This window comes from Patiria miniata, unplaced genomic scaffold, assembly GCF_015706575.1.
Source record: "Patiria miniata isolate m_02_andy unplaced genomic scaffold, ASM1570657v1 HiC_scaffold_5, whole genome shotgun sequence".
In the NCBI taxonomy this organism is placed as follows: domain Eukaryota; kingdom Metazoa; phylum Echinodermata; class Asteroidea; order Valvatida; family Asterinidae; genus Patiria; species Patiria miniata.
The window spans coordinates 7,970,377-7,994,298 of record NW_024037072.1 but is presented as its reverse complement, the minus strand read 5'-3'; the positions used below and the strand labels follow the sequence as shown (position 1 = coordinate 7,994,298).

General features: G+C 39.4%; 1 protein-coding gene across 4 annotated transcripts in view; it reads right to left on the bottom strand.

Annotated features, from left to right (window-relative positions):
- Positions 1–23,922, bottom strand: part of LOC119740532 (triple functional domain protein-like) — a 63,774-nt gene that overhangs the window by 5,083 nt on the left and 34,769 nt on the right. For all 4 annotated transcript variants that reach the window (XM_038215871.1, XM_038215872.1, XM_038215873.1 and 1 more), the window contains 17 exons: positions 23,629–23,695; positions 22,778–22,890; positions 22,221–22,290; positions 21,914–22,000; positions 21,432–21,524; positions 20,959–21,009; positions 20,555–20,632; positions 19,478–19,666; positions 18,431–18,596; positions 16,113–16,167; positions 14,739–15,702; positions 14,161–14,435; positions 4,659–4,827; positions 4,185–4,212; positions 3,630–3,917; positions 2,786–2,917; positions 2,216–2,389 (listed from right to left, as the gene is read on the bottom strand). In XM_038215871.1, coding sequence (XP_038071799.1) covers positions 2,216–2,389; positions 2,786–2,917; positions 3,630–3,917; positions 4,185–4,212; positions 4,659–4,827; positions 14,161–14,435; positions 14,739–15,702; positions 16,113–16,167; positions 18,431–18,596; positions 19,478–19,666; positions 20,555–20,632; positions 20,959–21,009; positions 21,432–21,524; positions 21,914–22,000; positions 22,221–22,290; positions 22,778–22,890; positions 23,629–23,695 — 2,999 coding nt within the window. The remainder of the gene's footprint in view (positions 1–2,215; positions 2,390–2,785; positions 2,918–3,629; positions 3,918–4,184; positions 4,213–4,658; positions 4,828–14,160; positions 14,436–14,738; positions 15,703–16,112; positions 16,168–18,430; positions 18,597–19,477; positions 19,667–20,554; positions 20,633–20,958; positions 21,010–21,431; positions 21,525–21,913; positions 22,001–22,220; positions 22,291–22,777; positions 22,891–23,628; positions 23,696–23,922) is intronic.

The following is a 23,922-nucleotide window of genomic DNA, read 5'->3' as shown; positions in this document are numbered from 1 at the left end:
ATAATACACATCCTCATGATTTCTTTGCAATTGACGTGTTTCATTAACTATTGGGTAAAGAAAAAGTTGTATTCAATAGTGACAAATTGGGCAACATAGGGGCAAGTTCGGGCAAGAACTTTTGTTGACCAATGGTTAACCATAGTTCGAATAAAGTTAGTCCGAACTCTGTCTAGTCGACGATGGTTGACTGCGCTAGTCGACTATTTGGAACCAGCCTACTGGGGTTGGTTGCTTCTCTGGTAACCAATAGCCACGCGCATCTATAACGTACAGCAGGGAGCCACCCAGAGGTTTTGCGATGACATTTTGACTAGCGTTTGACTAGAGACGCTCACACGTTGCTATTAGTGCGCAGGCGTAAGTTACGTCACAAATCAACCACTAATCAACTAATGGTCCTTGCCCGAACTTGCTCTAGTCTGAGTGGCTAGTTGGTTCAGTATTTTTTGTGGTCAAAGGCAGCGTGGTAGCCAGGGGGTCAGTGAGGTAGCCAGTGTCCCCCCCCCCCCCCATGTGCCCCCCCCCCCAAAAAAAAACCCCTGAAATTTGGCAGTCGTCCAGGAAGTGTCTTTTTTTAGTAATTAAACAGAAGAGGAATGTACATGACTAGTATTTTAGTCGATTCTTAATCCCTTAACCCAATGGATTTATGAAATCTGAATAATGTGACAAGAACAGAGAGCACCCTCAAGAATCAAAGGAGTAATAGGCAGCAGTCCTTCATTTAAAGAAAATCCAGGAGAGCTATAAATCGCTCTCCTCAAATATTCGAGGAGAGCAAATCGCTCTCCTTAAAATCTACGGATAAACAGCGGTAAAACGACGGGTTACCATTGTTTTTGTTTTATTTTGAATATCACGATTTATTCAAGGGGCTGCATTATTATTAGTTTTTGCATAATAACATATGCTCAAGTTGCGTTACTTTTTTCGTTTTTGTAACTGTAAGACAAGGTAAAATTTATTTAAAAAAACTAACTAAATGGAGATTAATAAAAGGTTTGACTACTGCTCAGGCTTTCATTTTTTAATACAGGTGTCAGTTGGTTCATCACTTGATTATACTTGGAAAATGGAGAGTTAATAAACGGCACATAAAGCAACTGAAAAATTGCTTTCAGATTCGTTAAAATTATATGAAATTTTCAGCCTGAACTATTTCAATTGCTCTACGAAAGCTTCACAAAAAGGGCCTCAAAATGACACAAACTTGCCTTAAGTTTTATCGAAAATATCTGCCGTCGATAATCTTAAAAATAACGGAAAATGCAGGTCAAGTATGCCATATACACAATGCCAGTCACGACGAGAAACTGGCTAACAACATCTGAACTTCGCACTAGTACGAGCGTTTGTGATGCACTGTGTGTGGTGGGCCGGCAATGAGACTCGTTTCACGGTATAGGATTTCGGTGAAACACGCTGCATCGTTTCACTTCACATACCAGTAAAACTTCCTCAAAATAAATTCATGAACACGGGAAATACATACACAGACAAGAGAGATCACGTTTTGTGAATAAGCTTGCAAAGATCGTCCTTCTCAATCGTTGTTTTCTTGGCATTTTTACGACGTCTATTCCGTCCAGCCTGCACGCAAAACACTGTACGGCAGGCAGTGCATTGCACCGCGCAGGACTATTACATTGACTGGTTACCGCATTTTCATCATGCCTTCATTGGGACTTAGTTTGCGGCGCAGCGGGAACCAGTCATTGCTGCACTTGCACGTACGGGCCCACGTGTTTTAATGCAGCTCTACGCGATATGCAGATTGTGCACGCACAGTATACAACCGCTGTACACACACGATCTTATACAGTACGTACGAGCTCGGTGTTCGTTCATTTTTAGCGATGTCCAGCGGCATATTAACGTGAGTTTGGGCATTATACCAACGAAAAATACGTGTAGCTTAAGACTTAAAATCCTTTGCGTTTTTATCACTTCTTATTTTTAAACTTCCCGTGTTTGACGAGCTCTCTTTTGGATTTCTGAGGAGCGCTATTTTTAGCGCTCCTTCGAGACAGTCGAGGAGCGCAGTAGGAGCGCCTGCGCGATCGCGCTCCTTAGAAATGAAGGACTGAGGCAGGGTGCTTTTGGGCAGTACAAGGCCTGAAGGGATTGAACGCCAACCTAGTCAGTTGTCCCACTGTCAATTATTTGACGGTAAGTGATTTGGACTTAGCGTCTGTATTAGCTCTTTCATTACCTAAGTCAGACGCCAGTGTGGCGACTTCACATGCTTCGCTGGGCAGGCTGATCCCAACGTCGTTGTTAGCACTGACCCGGAAGTAATAACTTGACCCCGGGTTGAGGTCATCTACCCTGAAAAACAGGTCGGTGACGTAGGCAGCTGCAATTTCCCATTTCAGAGTTTTCATTCCTGCAAGGCAACAATGCAATGCAATATTTCATTATTTTCTGCTTCACTTCAAGTCAAACATTCAAATTCTAGGAAAGCGTAATGGCAGCTTGATACTTCATGCAAAATTGCAAATGCCAAGTGATTTTTACATAAAAACTTGAAATGTGGTAAGCTCTTGCAGTGAGAACACATGCCCTGACATAACATGTCCATGATCACTTTCAAACATGAACCAACCTTATCGGCACAGACAACAGTTACAAGAGCATTTAGTTTTGCATAAGTCATTATCACGAGCGGGCATAATATTAAATATATTGTAGATGTGGTTTATCCCTGTAACTTTGGGGTTGCTCACTGCAATAGATGTGAGCAGTCAACAAACAGTTGAATGAGTCATCGTTTGCATCTAACCTTGTAACGCATACTCCACTGTGTATGCAATGATCGGACTGTGCCTCGTCCGTTGTGGTACATCCCATTTGATGACTACTGAGGTGGCTCTGACATCGTGTACAGTCAGATTACTCGGCGGCTTGGGTTTGCCTGCAAAAAGAGACCAAGAGAAGTTCAAAAGATGGCACACTTATCATCCGTGCGACCATAAGCTGGTTTGTTTCTAAACTGTGGCTTTCCTTTGAAAGTCACTCCAAACAAGTCTCAAGTTAGTTGTGCTAAAGCCTACAGAAAGGAGAAAAGGAGAAAACTGGATAACTGTACTTGTATTTTTTTTTTTTTTGCTCAAGTTTCTGTGACACTCAGCTGCTGAAGGCCGTTGCACACTATCCAAACACTCCGTGTTGGACCCGGGTTAAACACCCTAAGATTTTGGGCACCCCTTTCACACTAGCAGGAATCCAACATGGCTTCTCATGGGTCCAGCAAGTTAATTCAAATTCGGCCTAGGGATGGGACCAAGGTTGAGAGGTTGTACACAAGTAGAAAATCCAAAATATACAACTAAATTGTGTACACACAACTGCATGTGTGAACGGTTCTCTGCTGATTTCTGCTAAGCAAGAAGCTCTGTTAAGCAATATCTTCTGCTAAGCATCTCCATGAAAATGGTCCTGGGTTCTGTCAATCGCTGCGACTTTTCAAATGTATTGTCTCATGTTTTATTATGATGACAGCCATGTTGTTAGATTCCATTTTTTTAAAGTAACATTTTCAACTTATATGGTTCTGACTTTTGGTTAAAAAGTCACTGTTAAGTGGATTGAGCACTGTAATTCCTGTTATTGTTATTATAATGTACCTCTAACAGAGACCAGCGCACTGCACGTCTGCGAGCCGACCGCGTTGAAAGCAATGCATGTATACTCCCCCTTTTCCTCGCTTCGGATGTCAGCAATCTCAAGTCTCGCCATCCCGTTCTCCCTCTCCATCATCCTCACGCGATGGTCAGCTCTGAGGGGAGCAGAGGTGGGCGGAGCCTCCCAGGTGATGGTGGGCGTCGGCTTGCCGCACACCTGACAAGCGAGGATGAGGTCATCGCCCTCATTGACCGTCTGATTGGTCAGAGGGGTGGTGAACTCAGGAGCAGCTGTGAAACAAACAAAATGAGTTATTACTGAGATAAGCTATTATAGTTTTAACCCATTACCACCCACACTACATTTTATTACGTTCTAATACACTTTATTTATTTGTTGATGAATCTGAGAAACCAAAAAGTGCTCGGGCAGATTTGGGCGGTACAGGGAGTAAGAGGCATAGCAGTATCTGGCATTACAGGGTCTAATGATGATTATTTCCCAGTTCCAAATAAGAGCAGATTAACATTTTATTGATATTCTTAAGCTATACTTACATTCGTACACAAAATGTGGATACAGGAGCTGTGAGAAAAAAAGAACATAAAAAAAGGAAATAAATTAGATTGATGAATTGTCATAAGTGGCAATCGATGAATAGAAAATAGTGGCAAATAGTGAATATGGCATATGTACATGTATCTTTGTATTTGCCTGAAGGCATCCCCTAAAATACCCCTTTCTTTTGATCCATGAATTTTGTGAAAAAAAAGTTAACAGTAAAACCTCAGGAACACTTGATTTCAAAATGCTTGTTTTTAAATCATGAAATCAGGAAAAATCTGGACAAAAAATCCTTGAAATCGGAAAAAATCCTGAAATCAGGAGAAATACCGACTAATCTGACCCCTAGGGTAGGGCCTGAAATGCCAATCCCGATGTGGACCTTGGTGGGATTCAAACTCAGTCAATAAGAGATGGAAGGCGAGGGAAAGTACCCCTGCACCAACCATTGAGACTGCTATGCCTACCTTGGTGGCTATTTTGGAGCCCTTAGATTCCTTCTCCCGACCCCCTCTGTTGCTGTCTATGCTGCCGTCTGACCCTGACCTCATCTTAGGGGTCAGATGCTTCTCCTTCCGATCTGACCTTTGACCAGATCGGCGGATTCGGAACGCCTCGTGCCACGAGGATGTTTTCCTGAGAAAAGCATCAAAAAGTGTTTTATTTGTTTTTCGTTAGTCCTAAATTTGATTTTTGTGTGTGTGTGTAGAATATACCTTTTTTTTTAAATTTAATTTTCATCCCAAAAATAACCCTTTCAGTGTCATGCTACAACACGCACAGACACACACACCTTCAGATCCCACAACAGGGGAAACAATGAACTCAAAATAGACATTTTGCGTTAAGGCAGAGTTAGATCTGGGATCTGGAGGTGTGATGTGGGCCAAGTGTGTGGCACTGAAAGAGTGCAAGATGTTAACATAAGATCTGTTTGAGTCTGTGGTGAGATCTAGAACATGTTGATGTTAATTGTGTTAACTGATGTAGGTATATGGAAGGTTAGGGCTAAGACTTCTTAAGATGGTGATTCGTTTCCTTAGTTAATCTCATGGAGAAAAGGTTCCCTGAAAAGGAAATTTAACAATTACACAATGCTTGTCAGTTATAATGAATTACTGAGAATGGCACCTTGGAGACATTTTCATAGACTTGTGCAAAAAAAATATAAACCACCAAAAACCCTCCCATAATTCCATTTCAAAATACTCCCTTAACTTTTCAGTAATACTATTCTCGACCTAAGGAATGGGTTCAAGCAAATTTTGAGGGCGCAATTCATGCTGGGAATGGCAGTGAAAACATTAGGGAGACATTTAAATGTCACCTTACTGACCAGTGTCTCTATAATGTCGAATAATTTACTTTGAAGTGTCTCTCTAAGGTGCCATTCGATGTTTTAAGTTGTAAGTTTGAAGGAATTTGATGACTGTAGACATTTGACTGGGAACTCACAGTTCAACAAAAAACAAACAAATGAACCCTTAATCTTTTGCACGGTGTCTACCCGATGTTCCTCAGTACCTATGTCCCCCAAATCCTTAGGGTTAGGGTTAGGGTTAGGGTTGGGTTAGGGAACAAAGGTATTGGGGAACATAGGTATGCACCCTTTTTGCACAAAGCAAAACAACAGGTCAATTACTGACTGAATCAACCAAGTTTTAATGCCTTTTGTTTCAGTTGAACAGCGAGAAAAGGCTGAATCTTCCGGGAGGATAACTTCTTACAGAGTTAATAAACATCTGAATATTTGAACAGTGATTTACATATTCTTATAGACCAATCCAAGCGCACTCTCATTGTAACTCACAGAGCTGAGGCCCCCTCTAATGGCGAAAGCATCATGCCCGCTATTGTTTAGTTACTCTGTTATCAGGCAGTTGCTTTGTACAGTAGCTTGCACAGTGCTTTCACCATGGAAGGGGGCCTCAGCTTTGTGAGTGTACAGCGTGCTCAGATTGGCCCGTGAATTATTTCAATTATTCTGTAACATTTACCAACCATGTTGGTGGATCCCAGTTTTTTTTGTTTTGTTTTTTACTTTTTTTTTTTAGTTGTGTGATGACATTCTAATCGGCAGTTCCAGCTTACTGAATGTCTATCATCAGCTGTCATCAATTCCTGGACAGAATCTGATTGTGTTTTGTTCAATGGATGAAATCATTTCTAATATTAAACATGCATGGAATGGAATGACTGATGGGATGTTTTCTAATGTGTAAAATGTGATCAGACAAATGAAAACAAAAATGACAAAATGGCAATGAAATTTGGGCTATGTCATTCTTGATATCAGATGACACTTGGTTCAACTTGGCACCAGTCGTGGTCTCAAATGCATTTTACCCTACTCAGGCTCAGGTTCTTTTTTCCATTGGTCACTCACTGTCACATGGTTATCAGCAATAGCTCCTGATTGGTCAATCATGCTCAGCACAATTTGAAAAGTTTACACAAAATATTCTTACACCAATTCTGCACATTTAGTTTCCCCTCTTAGCAAAAACAGTGCTTCAATCAACACATGCATACTTTTTCTCAAAACAAAAAAAGCTTAATTTGGACACAAATTTAACATGCAATATCCTCAATACACAATTATCAATCGGCTACACATAAGATTTTACAATTTCCCACAACCTGCTTTTCAAAATTTTTCCTCAACAGATTAAAAAAAAATTAAATAAAGAAAAACAAAATGCAAAAATAAAAGCACCATCCGACAATGTAAAAAAAGTGTAAAGTTAAGGTGCATGTTAAAGGAAGGAGCACTAGCACCTCTGCAAGCAATCTTCATCGTACAGGCAGGCATTTACACTAGTAGTACATGCACAGGGCGAGTCCGAAAAAGCGGAACCCCAAAACAAAGAAATATATTTCATATAAAAAAATTATGTAGCACCAAAATTTATTATGACTTGGAAGCCCATTTATTAAACTACTTTTAAGTGAGAAAATTATTTCAATTGCTCTACACGTTCAATTTTTTATCACTATTTAAACAAAGCAACTCTAAAATTAGGTTCGTCCAAAAATCAATTTATTGTGTGTTCTGACTGTTTGGAACAACAAAGAAAAATGACACAGAATACTTGTTTCAACAAAATGTGGTACACAATGTCTCTATTAACAGCCCTGCTCGGGCAAACAATAGGATTTTTAAAATCCAATTTTGTTTTAAAAAGGGGCCTTCAAAAGGACTTTGTTGAGTAGTTTTAACTTTTAAACTGAGCTTTTATCACTGGTGATGTTTGAAGACAATTGTAACGACCGTTCTTGAATCGCATTTTTGGACGAAACAGATTTTAGGGTTCCGTTTAAATGGTGATATAATTTGAAATGGATTGAGCAATTGAAATAATTTTTTTCATCTAAAAGTAGTTTATTAAATTGGCTTACCAGTCATTATTATTTTTGGTGCTACATATTTTTTGTTAGATATATTTCTTGGGTTTGGGTTCCGTTTTTTTTTAACTCGCCCTGTAAATACAACAGTCAGCAAGCAGCTAATTAGGCACAAAACACAGACACTATCACATACATGTACAACAAGACTAAAAGGAAGTAAACAAGTGCAAAGCTACATGTACATGGGCTATTTCTACTTCAGCATGAAATATGCGCTAGATGGATACAAATAAAAGTTGACAATCTTACCAAAACATTGATATCTCTCGATGGCACAAAAAAAATGTTTTTAAGAGCATACACAAAAAATATAGCAACCACTAACCAAAGATATTTCATAAACCATACAGGCAATATACTTAACTCCTTGTAAAGATGGGGGATCGATTATTAGGATTTTTTTTGGGGGGGGGGGGGTGAAGGATCAGCTACTCCTCTTGTTAGCTGCTCTCGCTGGGTGCGCAAGATGAGGATGTTCCTGTATCCAGCAGCATGGGGGCGCTACACACCTCAAGCACAGGTGTCATTCGACTGGCTCCCATATGTGGTGGCTACCAGGGAAGAGTCGATCATCCCTGTGCACAGAGTGAATGCTTTTTCAACATGCCAGGGCTGTGCAGGGAGCAGACTAAACATCGTCGTCATTTGAAATCCATGAGAGGAGCCTGGTTACCGCACCAGAAGGGCTTGATTTGGTGAGCAAAGCCATGGTCCAATGGTTAAGAGAATCCCCGTTTGTGTCCCTGAGATAGAGACGTTACTACAAGATAAGACCATGGAGCTCCGTTTTATAGCTCCATAATAAGACCAATTGCTACCTATCATTCCAGGCATTTCTACTTCAATAGGCAATTTTAATCTTAGTTTTTATAATTTAAAAATAAAAATTGAATGGATAAAAAAGGGACCTGAAAGCTTTGTTTATTTGTACGAGTACTTTGTTTTATATCCTTAGTTGAACAAATTTTTGGATATCACTGCGCTGTACAAGAAGAATTTCAAAGGACTGGCAAAATCTCAATTTTGTTTCATACTGGTTCACTGCAGCAAGAGTTGGTAACCAGCAGGCTCCCATGATGTTTCTGCTGATGCATGACCGACCATCGTTCTATCTATTGATGGAATTCGAAGAAAGTTTCAGTTGTTCACTTCTACGCTGCAGCAACTGGTATCCAGATGCCTGGATACCAGTTCACCTCCCCCACTTTTTCTTCATTTTTAAGGTAATTGATATATGTTAATTCATAAATTAAAAAAAAATGCTGTGCCACTAGATATAAAAACTACCTTTTCACATTTACAGAGAATTGGCATTGCATTTCTAAGAGGTCCTCTACATGTTCTCTGGAAAGAGAAAAAATAAATAAATCGGAGGCAGGTTTCAGTGTCATTAAGACTATTTATTTTTCCTTGCCACTTAGCATTGGGCAAAAATGTTCACCTTACATGCTCTAGTTTAACCCTCTGTAGAAGTAATAAGCATTTACACAGACTTCAATAGTATTTTTTTTAATAATAATATTAATAATAATAGTAATAGTTACATAATAGATTACACTTCAATAAGTTAGAGATGGTTGAATTTTCTCGTTCACTTCTCTCAACATCTTTTTTTTTTACACCTCATCACCACACATTTGGATGCTAACTGAACACTTACATCAAGATCAATTTATCATAGTAAAGTTTATTTGTACTTAGTTTATCATTTCTAAGTTTTGTACAAATACAAATTTCACAAATTTCTTCAGTTGCCTTCGTTTGAGCAGCTAGACTAAGTCTCTTTCTTAAAAAAAAGAAAATCACAACTTTTTTTCCATTCTTTTTGAAAAGCCATCTCGAAGATGAAGTGAGAAAAGACACCACTTCAAATTCAGATGCTTTCCAAAATGCGTAGACAGGTTTTTAAACTTTCCCACCACTACTTAGAAATAAAAAGTGATATTTCAATAATATTAGAATCAATCTTGTGTTTTTTTTATCTTCACATTTGCATATCTACACCTTGAGAGAGTCACAGATTTGCATATCAATAATGCAAAGTTGTTGATGCCACACTAGTTCAAAAAATGGACTCGCCACGGAAACTTGCCAGAAATTGGCAAGAATGGACACACAGGAACACGATCACTCACATCGACGTTTTGTTTAACAGGAGATTTTTGCACAGCACCTCTTTTCTAAGTATTTACAGATAATAAAACAAAGAAACAAAAAAAACACCCTTTTTTTCTCCTTTCATTCTGGCAAAACATATCACAAAGTACAAGTTACTTTTGAGTGATCTTTTATTACAAAAAAGTGACACGTTATTTTCCTAATCTTTGCAGATATATATCTAAATCATTCTCCATACAGAGGCCTGGCCTACAAAATGAAGAAAGACTCTAGTTTTCTTTTTTTTTCTTTATACACATATTTAAAAATGTATTTCATCTTGAATTCTAGTGAGCTAAATGTTGACATAAATATCCACCTTTGACAAAGTGTTAATAAATAGAAAAAAAGAGGCCTTTCTCACATATAAGCTACATCGAGAGTACTTGGCACTGATTTCAGATGCTCAACGACTACTCAAGCATCAAAGAAATCTTGCACTGAAGAGTAGATGTGGAACTCGCAATGTGGCAGTTATTCTATCAGGATATACACGACCTGATCGTCATCTAGCCATTTGACACATTACTGAGAAGAGTCAAGTTGACCGAACTACTTTACATGTTAAAAAGTTTGAAGACATGGTTCAAAGTGCCTATGAACTCTGTGCGCGAACAGTAGAAGACACGTTATGACCACTTTTGAATGCTCTGGTGGTTGGGACACACTGTGTGTACGTACTGATTCATGCGCGTATGGCGCGAAGTACGCACGACTTATTTTATTCTGAATGCACACAAAGCCACAACGTCTTCGCGTGAGTGTCAGGTGTTACCGGCAACGTGTTCAAATGTCCGTTCAAGCAGTCCCCCAACTTTCTCTTTTTAACCGTTGAGGGGGTACTTGCGCACGAGGTCTATGTTATCAGCATACCCGTCCATATGCAACTGTGATTGAAGCGCGCATAGGAGGACCATGATCCTACTGAGCCATTTTTCTAGGTTCTACACCTCTAGGAAATTAAAGCTACATGTATGTGAGAAAGGCCTTCTAGCAGTGTTTTAAGTTAATATATTTTTACATCTTTTAAAAACAGTTAATTATTCTGAATTCTCTCACTCCCACCACCTCTCCCCATCGTGTCTTTATCACCGTCTGTCACTCCCTCTGTCACACAACAAGCACCTCCCTAAATTGGCTAGCATCTCAGAAAAAAAGTACAGGATTAAAGGTACGATGCCAAAATCTACCAGTGCGCTTATTGGTTACTGAGTTCTTACATTGGAGACTTGTGTCTCGTAACGTCGCAAAAAATTCAGAATTTTTTTTTTATCGGTTTATTTATTTTAATAGTTCATTTACATGACCATACCGTTGCAAAAAAAGTAGGTCAAGTATGGTAGCACATTGACTGGTGGCCACATCACTCAACATCAAAGATTACAGATTTTAATTTTTTTTAATAGGAAACCAGTACGCACATTGTAAAAATACACAGTTTCAAGTATACATTTTTGTATTATTAGGTGTACTGTTTCCTAAAAACATCAACAATGTTCACTGGTGTTTTAAAAGAAAACCTCAGATATTTACTGGGTTTACAACTAATAACATGACTGTCCTAAACACCAACAATCACCATTGTTTATTAATGAGATGTATACATGGATAATTTTATAGTTTTTTATCATACAATTCTTCCTGATATTTTTCTTTTTTTGGCCAAAATTGCACGTCAGCCGTGGTGTAATTTGTTTATGAAAGACTACTTTTACATTATTTAGTTGTTTTCTTTTATTAATATAACTACAGTGACTTTTTAAATATTTTACACATGTGGTACTGATATTATGGATTCACATTTCAATCCAGATTCAAGTATCTGAATCTCTCTTCCAAAGCAAAGAAACAAATTTGTTTACAAATGTGTTTACAAAACACTAAATATTGAGGGGAAAAAGTTCATTTCAATACTTACAAATTGAAACAAAAGTTAGATTCAACAAATTTTTAATTTCTTTGATTAACACGTTCAGTTCTAAAGCTTCATTACTAATTACAAAAATTGAAACATAAATGTCGTGAATAACTTTCCTGCAAATGTGGACAAAAAAAATAGGTGGAATTTTATTTTAATTAATGAAAAAAAAAGAAGAACATATCACAATGGGATGACCGTGACAGTTTTCTGTCAAACACTTGCAGGTTCTTGCATAAAATGGCTTGTATCAAAAGAAAGTGGGCTGGGGTCTTTCGTTATGGTAGCCACAATCTGGCTGGTACGTGACAAGCACAAACATAATCATTTCAAAAAACTAAGCTGCTGTGGTGTCTTCTTATATACCCTGTAACATCAAAAACTCTTAGTTTTCAACAACCAAAAAGTCTTCAGATTTTGTCTGCCTCGTAGAAAGAATGGCACCTCTCATTCTGGATTCATTTAAATGGCACCAAGTCAATCAAATGCAGTGTTTATCAAATTATGGGTAAATACTCCCCCTTACTCAAGTGTCTCAGAGGAGTTATTTCGGCTGCTGATTTTGTTCCCAATATTTCATAAAAAGCATCGCTACATTTTGGTCCTTTATTAGAAATTACCATGGTTCTTGGTACTTTCTCTTCATCGTTTTTAATATCCCCTCGCATTCTAAAAGCAAATAAACAAACAAATACAAAAAAACCCAAAGGAGTTTTGGTACGATCTTTAAAGTTCTGTTAACCCCCATCCCCCACCCCCCCCCCCCCAAAAAAAAGTATGTAAAAACCTTAAAAATATGTTCCCTTTACTGGTGCTGATGAAAGTATGAATTTTGAGTGACCGTGAAGTGTACGGTATATGAATATGTTTAATGGCTATTTCTCGGACACCTTTGCTCCAAGTGGGATGGGAATGATTCAAATGTTTTTTTTTTCAGGATGGAATTTCAATGGATGGAAGAACGTGATTTTGCTAAAAAGCTTCTGATCTGATCAAATTGGACACAACAGAACAATGACGACTTTGGGCCTTAACGCCTCTGATTCAATTATAATTTCTTTTCTAGGACAGGTGAGAAGTTTTAGAGTTACGTAACTGTGAGGGGAAAAATGATGAAGCCCTTCGAAATAATTTACACTGAAGCAACGCTACACAACTGTAGAAATGTCCTCAAAACGCAATAAAAATAGAAACTTGTGGAATTTTTCACTGAATGGGAATTTGCTCTCACAGCGTCATGTCATTTAAATGTGCTTTTACTTCTACAATTTGTGCTCAAATCTTAAGGAATTTACTTGATTTGTTTTTAAATATGCAGTTCAAAAAGCCATTCTTTTCGCTATTCATGGTTACTTTCATGGAATAACTTTGGACAAAAACTCAATGAGGAAAAAAAACATTTCATCTTATTTTTTGATCTGTGTTTTTGAGGACAACCAGCAACTGTGAAGCCTGATGAAGTCAATCAATTACAATACAGGTGTTACACTGGAAATACCCTTAGAAGTTTGAAACTGTTAATAATTAGTTCTAAGATTTAGTTTAGGAGTTTAAATGAAGCCAGACGCTACAGTTTACAGCCAGGCGGGGAATTTGTTTGTTTGTGTTTATTTTTTTTCAAGAAGCGTAAGTCACATAGGACAACTAAAGAGCTTGCTACAGTGTATCAGCAGCTAAAACTAAATCAATTGTATTCAATTAATTTATTTCAATTATTTAACTGTAAAAAAAAGTAACAAAAGTATTTTTTTAACAACTTAAAGATCTCCCACATGCTATTGCAACATTTGATTTTGGCTTTAGCATTTTTTTTGGCATGGGTTGTGGTAATAAGAGTACTTCATTTTCATTTTTGCAACGTACTGATTTGCGTTTAAGTCAATAATGTAAAAAAAACCAAAAAATGGAGAAGACGAAAAAAGAATACAAAATGCAAAAATAAGAGAATATATTGCAACAGCTGAGAAAAATTACCAAATTTTTGAAAATAAAATCAAAGACATCGGCAGGTTTGTTTCTTCAAAATTGCAAATACCCCTCGCCTCTTTTTTCTCTGATAAATGGGATGATTGACCAAAACCCCTCGAGGAAGTTACACATTTCCCCCCCTGACATCTCAGAATAAGGATTAGCTAACCTGACAAGCCCATGTCCATTAAACACCACACTCCAAACTATCAACGATATTAGTACTAGGTCAGGATCATGGTCAAGAAGATCCAACAGCATTTCCAAACAACAAAGCTAGTAGTCTCCGCCATTCAAGCTCATTGTTTAAACAGAACAATCTTTAAGTCTACAAAAACGCAGATAATTTGTTTCTGTTGTAGCTGTTGTGAGTTTAAAGAGTTTGAGTGAGTTCAAGATGGTTGTGAACTTGGTGGTTGTGGTTGGGGGTGAAGTTTGAGAAGATGTCAACAAATTAAGGTTGGGGGAAAGAGGGGAGAAGCTAGGTTTCTCAAACACAAAGAGGTGGGTTGCCTTACTTCGGGGTGGTTTCACTGTTGGTGGCAGAAGCGGGATTAGCCTGTGTTGGAGAGCTTCCCGGGTCTCCTAGGAGCTCCTTGGTGTTGCCCAGGACGTGGCCGGGTAACCAGCCCTCAGCGGCTGGGGAGTGCTGGGAGGAGGCTCGATGGACCAGGTACATGTTGTGCTGATTGGCCGCCAGGATCTGAACCATGTCGCCCTTGGCAACTGTGATCTCATCTTCCTTTACCGCTGTATAGCTGGAGATGATCGGGGACATGCATGTTGACTCAACCTGTTGGATGCGGTGTGAGAATAAGTGCAGTTACAGTTATGGACAACCATATATTAAACAAGGATCTGGGCACTTTTGTGTATCATTTTATTTCAGTTTTTGTTTGAACAAATTTTGACTGAGTAGAATTCGAACCCTGAAGTCTGGCGTACAGTACCAGTACTCTCCCAAGGGAAGTATTAACCCTATATTGGCGTTCTCCATATATTTTTGAAATTGGAAAGAAAACAAATCTCTAAACAGTGTATTACACTTTACATTTTTGTATAAAGGAACTGACTAGATCTCAGTGGAGGCACTTACAAATGTATCGTCTCCCTCTGCACTGGACACAGATGTATAGCTGAGTCGATTCTGTGTTACTCCAGAGGCTTCCATTGCTCTGTTTTCCACTGCATTCCTACTCCGGTACGGTGATGAGTCTAACGAGACTTTCCTGTTCCCGCTGGAGCACAGCTCTTGGTCTTTTTGGATGGACCCCGTGGAGGCTCTCTTGGATCTAGGAGTGACACCTTCCCTGTTTGGCGGGGGAGCCGTCAGCCCAACGGGGCTTGGCGTCGTATCCAGGGGCGGCGGTGGCGAACCACTCTTGGGTAAGGTTAAGGATCCCGTGGATCCACCTTGGCTGGATTTTGATGGTACAGAGTCCCGTGCACTCTGAGTTCGTTTAAGTGGACTCTTAGAGTTCCTCTGTGCATCGGATTCCTGTTCCAGTGGCGACGCACCCGCCAGATCCGCATTGCTGGACAGCGGTGATGATTTGTTACTATTCTTATCAATGCTCTCCTTGGATGACCCTGTTTCTTTGCCCCCTTTCAGGCTCTCCTTGGACCCCATAGGGGACGTGTCCCTGGACTTGCTCGGCCGGAACGAGTGGAACAACCCGTCAAAGAACTTCTTACGCAGCGAGGGGGAGCCGCTTTGCTGGTTCTCCTTCTCGCACGAGTTCTTGTGGTTGGAGGTTTTGAGTCCGTCTTTTTCCGTCTTGTCTTCGGGCTGCGGAGCCAGGGCAGGGGGAGACGTGGGTTCCTCCGGCTGCCCCGTCAGCGGTTTCTTCTTAGCAGCCTTCTCTTTATCTTTGAGTTCCGCCAGGGAGATGGCTGCTGGTGCAGTCTGGTTCTTGCGATGGCTCTTCAGGCTGCTGAACAGGGCATGCTGCTTTTGGAGTGAGGATGCCGGCTGGTCGCTCGTCTGGGAGTTGGACTTGCGTAGCTTGGAGAACATACTGCTTGCTGTCGATGTCTTAGCTGGAGGGGCTTGCTCAGGTCTGTTGGTCATATCCACAGAAAGGTTTCAACTTATGCTAAAGTTCCATTGATATGATAATGCTGAATTTCTAAACAAGAAGAATTTGATTAAGTCTAGCAAAATTTTACCCAGGAAATCACATGTATATGGGAGAACACAGTCAAGGAAAATTTTCCAACATAAATGACATCAGTCAATAGAGTAACGAAATAAGTTTGAGATCAAACAAACAAACAAACAACCAGCTAGCATCAACCTGGTCAAAATACTCATGTAAATTAACAGACACAACTGTTTTCAGTTTTAAGCCCGTCATCATCAGCTTAATACCTTTCAAACCCAAGCTCTTCTATTCTATTGTAACATCTACAATCTCCCAATGTTTTTTTCAAGTTCATTTTGCAGACATGAAGAACTGTTTAGACATACCCCTTCTTGTCAGTTGAATCTAGACCTTTCTGGTATTGGATCGGAGACTGCAGTGCTGCAGAGAACAAAAACAAGAAAAGTAAATGAAGAGATGGCTAAACAAGATGTTCAAAAAAGCTAATTTACTATGTACAAATTAGTACGTTAACATGATGAGCCGAACACAGTCAAGGGAGATGTATTAAAGTGGACTAGCAGCTCGACATTGACACTGTACTTGCTCCCCTATAGTCATGGACAACTGAACAATACGAAATTAAGAGCCCAAAACCTCCCTTTACCAAAGCAGGGTTCTCCCCAGGATTTTTTCAAACCTGTGGGGGAAGTTTTGTTGTGATTCACCAACCTGCGAAGCCACGGCGTGGGGTTCGGGGCCCGCTTAAGGGCCCCGAAATATTTTGAACTTTAGAGGCTCTCTGGTGCATTTTAGAGCAAATCTGGGGAGTCTTTTAGGAAGATTTTTCCTTAAAATTTAGTGGAGATCTTGTGATATTTTTTGTAATTAGAGAAAAAAAATATCAAAATTTTTAACTTAAGAAAAAATCAACATTTCAAAACCTGTGTTAAAACTTCTTGAGCTAGAAAGTATGGATTATATTTACAAGCAAGTTTCAAATTAAGAAATTAAGGTGAACAAAAAAATCACTTTTGCTTCCGACTTCATGCCTTTCAAAATAGCGTCGGTAGGTCGAAAAAATTATTTCGCCAATTTTTTGGGCTGCTGATTGAATCATGGAGGAATAAAAACACATGATTGAATGGAGCATATTGAACAAGGAATCATGTAGTTTTGTGCCTGGATTATTTTCCTTTGCACCACCATGAGCACGAAAATTATCTAGACTGATCATCAGAAGTGATTAAAACTTGCCTCACCTAATTAAAAATATATTTGAGGAGGTTGATTCCACTATATGCTTAACGTACATCACGGCCCCTGGCGCCATCATTCAGTCTGGCCGGCCGCCGGCCGTAAATCGCGCCGTGCACACACGGCGCAGTATCAGTGTGCATTACTGCACTGTGTACGGCCCATCCCATGTGGCCAAAAATTTTGCACTACTGCTCCTAAGAAGCACGCTACGATGTTTCGCCACAAGTTCGAGCTTTGCAATCTCGTCATTTTAATGGAAAATACAAACACAGAAAATAAAGATCACGTTCTGTGAATTAATTTGCAGAAATTCTCTTTCTCCATCGATGTTTGTTTGGTGTTTTTACGATCCAACTTCGGCCGACATCATCATCATGCATGCACGCACGAGGCAGTAGTCACTGGTTCCGGTCCTTCATCATAGCATTGATACTGTTAGCATGCGAAGGGAACCAGTGTACCGTGTTGTATGCGCTAATATATAGCTGGCGGTCAACGCGAAAGACCCGTCATCGTGTGCATTTTGATCACACATGCATCAGAAATACGGGATTTTTGTCAAGATTTTGCATGTCAAGATGAAATAATGGCATATGAAACGATTATGTTGCGCATTTTAATGGCTTGTATAATAATTATATTGTGCGTATCGGGGGCTGAAAAATGTGATCGGCATTTTTGTCGGCGTATCGGGCCGCAAATTCAGCGTATCGGGCCGATACGCACATTTGTACGTGGGGAGAACCCTGCAAAGTTGGTCTAGTGGCATGAGCTGTCCATACAATGAATGCACAATACAACCCTGTGAACAGTGTGGGCCTGTCCTTTCAAGACACAGTCCTACATAAAGCAGGATTGACTGGCTGTTGCTGTTTGTGTAACTTGATACACCTGTGCTTTGACTGTAGATGATTGATAAGACAGCTGTGCTACCAAATTCCTGCTTTTGTCTGTTGACTGAATTTGACTAATCAGAGTGTTTGCTTAAAATATGATCTGACAGTTTGTGACTAGCCTGTGTAAAAGGCATGGCAGGGGAAGTGGATGGAGTATTTGACTGTCTGTGACTTTTCAAACAGTAGGAGGATTAAAAACGTCTTAGATACTTTTTTTATTATCTCCTCGAGACCGCTCACATTTTTTCAAAGACATGAATCGAAAAAATTTGGATATTCAGATATACGGACATTCGGTCGATGATCGACTATTCAAATAGTCCGTGCATTCGGCACAGCCTTACTTGTGCTCGGTCATCCAAAACTGCAAGGATGCAATGAAGGTAGCAGTGGACCAAGTTCATAATTTTTACATACTAACCCAATATTTCTGGTTTATTTTTCTTTATATACAAACCCTGTCCAACATTCCCAGACTCCTGCCAGTGCAAGACCTCCCCCCCCCCCCCCCACCTCCCCCACCCTCCTAATAGAACCCTCGTTCTTACCTCTGAGGAAATCCTGTTGTTGGTTCAACAAATCACGGATCTCTTGGAACCAAGTACTCTTCTCTTCCGGTGTCTGTGTCTGAATCAAGAACTTCTCCCCGCCTCGCTCAATCAGCTTGAACTGCAGAGTATCATCTTCGATGTCTTGTATGGACAGGGTGTTAACCTATGGACAAGCAATGAAATGAATAAATATCTTTAAAAAAAGACTTCTTGGTTGCTTTTTTCCACTCACAAGAACAAAAATTATAAGTAACGATTTTATTCACTGGAATTCTGTGCTGTGATTGAGTGTGCCCTATAAAAAAGACTAAATTTAAAATATCAGTCAAAACATTTCTTGATATGAAAGTGGCCCTAAGTATAAGCACCCTTCATAGGATGAAGATTTAATTTTATTTCATAGTAAATTAACTTTTCAAATGAGCTAAAGATATCTAATTTGTTTCCTGTTGGGAAGTACTTTGACAAATGAGCACAATCTGATAATCTACCACTGTTTGGACCTTAGAGTCAAAGTTTTCATATACTTAAGTTGATTTCATGCAAGTGTCCACCCTGTGCTGAAATCATGTCCTTGTAAGTTAATTACAGGTCTTCCAGACACATTGCAAGCAACACGCTCCTAGAATGAACTGTGAAAAAAAAAGGAATTTCTTGGCTTTTGTTTATTCGCTTTTGTGACACAACATGTGATTTGACTTCTGACTGATCATTACTTGTGACCCGATTTGTGATTAGAGTTATGACCTACTTTGTGAACTACCTTGTGATTAGACTTGTGATCTAGCTTGAGATTACACTTGTGATCTAGCTTGTGATTAGCCTTGTGATTAGACTTATGACCTATCTTGTGATTAGTCTTGTGATTACACTTATGATCTATCTTGTGACTAGTCTTGTGATCTACCTTGTGATTAGACCTGTGATGAGTCTCGTGATCTGACTTGTGATGTGGGTTGTGATTTGAGTTATGATTGCTTGTGACTTGTGATTTGACTTGTGACTGACTCGCTTACAACTCTGCAATCAACCCTTCAGACCCACCTTCATGCTCTTCTTGAAGATGTAACCCGGATTATTGAAGCTTCCCTTCTTCTTCTCCAGTGGTTCACTGAAGATGATGATCTGCTCAAACATGAAGACCCTACGCTCCTTGAACTTCAAGTTACTGACGTTCTCGGTGATGCTGAGGGTCCCCTGACGGAGGAGTTTGCCCTGAGCTGTGATCTTCCCCTGTGAACGATCAAAAATATAGATCCATCAGGGTTCCTAGCACTTAACGAAATCAAAACTCCCTGAGCAATTTTCCAACATTCCATGAGAAACATCTTCACTTTAATGAGATTGCTGGGAAGTCTAGAGGTGGTTGCAGCAAAGCATATATATATTCACACTGCATACACACTAAAAAGCCACCATAGCCAGTCAGTCAACGGACGCAGCTTGGACACATGGCACAAGACGCACATATGCCAAACAGGCGGAAACCTTTCCCTTCTGGGTCACTATCACATTGCATGAGTTTTCCCTGCTTTTTGGTGTTTTTCTTAATTCCCTAATTTTTCCCCGACTGGAAAAATGGAAACTCATTTTCAACGTTTTCCCTGATTTTCAAATTGGCCGGGAACCCTGTCTGTCAATCGGATACTTTGGTCTTGAGACTCTGAATGACAAAACCGGGGTAGCAACAGCCAGAGACGGTGGAGAGACGGTGTTGGTGGGCTCCACACAAGAAGCGAAGATGACTTTTGACTACTTCCCTCCACTTCACGTCAGGAGGCAGTCAAATCTGCCAACATCTCAGGACCATTTGTGTCGCACTTCTTCCCCTTAAACCTTGTGATATTTGTATACTGCTACGTGAGTGAAAGAAAAAAGCAAAGTGCGTTTGAAGTCCGGCCTCCTGGACAGTATTTCTATTCCCCCTGGATGGGATGCTAGTGAGTCCATCGCAGGTTACTCCTCAGCTAAATGCCAGTGACCATTTATACTCCTGGGTGGAGAGAGGCAAGTGGAGGCGAGGTGGCTTGCCCAAGGACTCAACATATGGCCAGCAGCTGGATTCGAACCCCTGACTCTCTGATCATGAGTCAAAAACCCTAACCAGTGAAAGGTACTTACATCAAAGCCCTGTAGCCTACTGATGGCCATCATGTCATTGGCTCTCTTGGGAACGACGCACATTATCTGGACTGCCGTCTGTGGGTCAGTGAAAGATTTTATCGTTAGTTAAGTTCTCTGAAAGTTTGAAGTCATTGAATTCAGAATTAAATGGACAGAATAAAATGATACACTCAACGTTGAGCCAACATATATGGCCTCGTAATCCAAGCACCTGCCATTTTGAGTCAATGTATCGGTTCATTTGAGGCAAAGAATTCATCAATTTACAAAAATGTTTGGAGAAAAAAATAAAAGACTTTTTTTACAATAGAGGCAACTTTATGAAAAACAAAAATTCTGCCCTCCAAAAAAAAAGATAAAAAAAAAGGAAGAAAGAAGAGATAAAGTTATTGCCGACTTACCTCCAACGTTTCTGTATCTAAACCGGCTTTCTTGGTTTGCTTCAGGAAATCCTGCAGGAAGAAAATAAAACCACATTTCTCATGACCATCTTTTTTCGTGATTTGAGGCCAAAAAATCCTTCATTTTGGTTATATCTGTAATTGGGGGAGGGGAGCACGGACAGGAATACATGTGTATTTGAGGACAGGCAAGGGTCTCTTTTGAGATCTGATTGGTTACCATCAACGATTTGGCCATAATCAAACTCTGAATTCTCCATGAGAGATTTGAGGCCGTGTTCAAGATTTGAAGTGGGCAGCCACTCGTGCTCTGTTTGGATACACCAGGGACACCATCATAAAAGAGATCAGACCACTGTCTTTCAAATTGCTGGAATTATTTACAGAAGTCACAGGAGAGCAGTTGGGGGCCTCCGATCAGTCAAGAATCCTTAGGACTCTCAGGAAATGTAAGGAAGATGCAGTTAACTCACCTTGAGAAGGAGTTGATATTTCATGATTCGCTGGACTGGTTTAATCAGCAGATCAGCCAGGGATAACTTGTGGCCTAACTTGACTCTTACTTCCTGCAAGGCACAGACACAAAAACAACAGAATCCAGAATGTTAACATTTGACGGCTTGCAAGGTGGAGTCTGCAATAAGAACGAGTCTGCTGTTGCACCAAGCGGATGGAAATCCTTTTTGGGGGGGGATGTTGTGAGGTTCTGGGAAGATGCAGTGGAAACCTCAGCGTTTTGGACAGTATGCTCTGCCTGTTGTCAGGAGACTGAGCGATTCCAGCTGGTTATGGGGTTTTAAAGGATAACTGGAACACTGAAGCAACACTGAGCAAAATGATGAATTGGCCAAGTTAAAAAATGAAAAGACTTTCTCCGGTAACATCAACCCTTCTGGTCCTTTTAATTTAAAAAAAAAAGGTCTTTGTAATTGAAATGATAATTGAAAATACTTACTTCAAAAAATGCTTCATACTCGGAGACGATGAACTCTGATTTGGGTTTATTCTGGCAATAAACCACATACATTTGTAACCTCCTCTCCTGAGAAAATAAAATAAATGTTATGATCCGTGAGTGTTATATTTCCTCAATAATTGTGGAAACTGCTTTGACATTAATACAATTCACCTGGTTGAGATATGATGGATACAGTAGGAGTGTGATGATTGGACACAACCCAAACCACATAGCACACTCCTATTGTCTCCACTATTATCACAAAACAGCTGGTTACATTAAAAACACTCAGGAGCCTACTCACATATTTCTTAAACAGTCCGCCTAGGAGTTCAGGGCTTTCGAAGCACTTGGCAATTTCAATAGAAAACGTTCTGTGGACAAATTACACATAAAAGAGTTGCACATGTTCAATGTATATCAAAAATAGGTTTTCAAACTGAAGTGATGACATTTAATGGTTTTTACAGAAACTTTCCGAATCATTCAAGACCCAAAACACCCCCCCCCCAAAAAAACCCAAAAAATTATGGCCCAACCTTATAAAATCAGAGCTTTTGAGTCAAAGATCCTCTTAAAAACAACACAACAAGTACGATCTTAATCCAAGCAAGCCTTTTGATTCATAATTTGCTAGGTTACTCTTGGGATTAATGCAAATGATCCTATTTGCCTTTAATTAAAGTCAAGGCATTCACACATTTTGGTGACCCTACTGGTTGAAGGAACGCTGCAAACATGCGTACAACCCACAAACCATCTCAATCACGGCTTCTAATCGAAGTCACCTGATCAGTCTATAAATGCTGGTTAATCATGACCCTTGACATTTTTTCGTGACCTTCCTGATGAATTACTTACTCTTTGTGCCAATCGTATATCTGATGGATGTTGCCAAACACAATCTTGATCTTGCCTTCTTCAAGACCCTCCGGCTTTTGAACATTCTCATCTTTAAGATGCACAATGTATTCCTATCCAAGAAAACGAAAATTTGGAGAGAAAAATTCACTCAAAAGTTTGGGGACAAAAATCTTGAAAGTAATCTTCAAGGTATGTTCTAGACACCTTGAGGTAGCCATGTTAATATCTTGCAAAAATGTCATTGAATATGTCGACTTTATCACGATTAGATTTTTGAGAAAAAAAATTTGAAATTTCTCATGAAGATTTTACTATCCTGATAAGATCTCTAGATTATTTTCTTTCCTTTTTTACTTTCATTCTGGTGGGGCATTTTAAATGGAGATATCACAGATTTAATTAGTTTTAATTAGGTGGTGTGTGCTTTTCCTCAATTCTGACAATGAATTTAGTTTTATCTGTAATTTCTTATGAGCGACTGTGGCTGCCTTTGGATGGCACTTTTTGTTACTTTAATTCAGTAACAATGAGTGCACAAAGCGTATCCATGACTATCCAGGTGGAACACAATCAGACAGCCACGATGCATAATGTTCACTAGATACTGAAACCTTTAAGAGATACACATCTTGTATCTGTATTTTCTTTATTTGCATTTTGATAGAGCTTTGCATTATTTGCATTAATTTATTAATTGTTTGTGCTTTTTTCAAGAATTTTAAGAAATGTAAAGCGCATTTGAACACATTTTATGGAATCTGCACTTTAAAAAAGGAAGAAATTATTTGTACAATTATTTATTATCTTGAAAAGACTTCGACGTGCAGAATTTTTTTTTGATGTCTTACCTCTACACATTTTCCTAAATCCTTCACATAATCCTTTTCCGTCTCTTGTATTTCAGCCATGATGTATCTGAAAAAAACAAACCCAAGAAAACATGGAATAATGAAAAAATATATTCAATTTAAAAAAAAATGTGATGCACAGGGCCATGAAGTTGGAGGAACTTGAAACTTTAACCCCAACATCCATTGGCAATTTTACATGGAGATTTCTATTTTTGCTTCACTAATTTGGGCAACTTCTACCTCTGCGGTTAGCGTGCTTTTTGCTGCTGTACTGTAGTTGATTCCATCTCA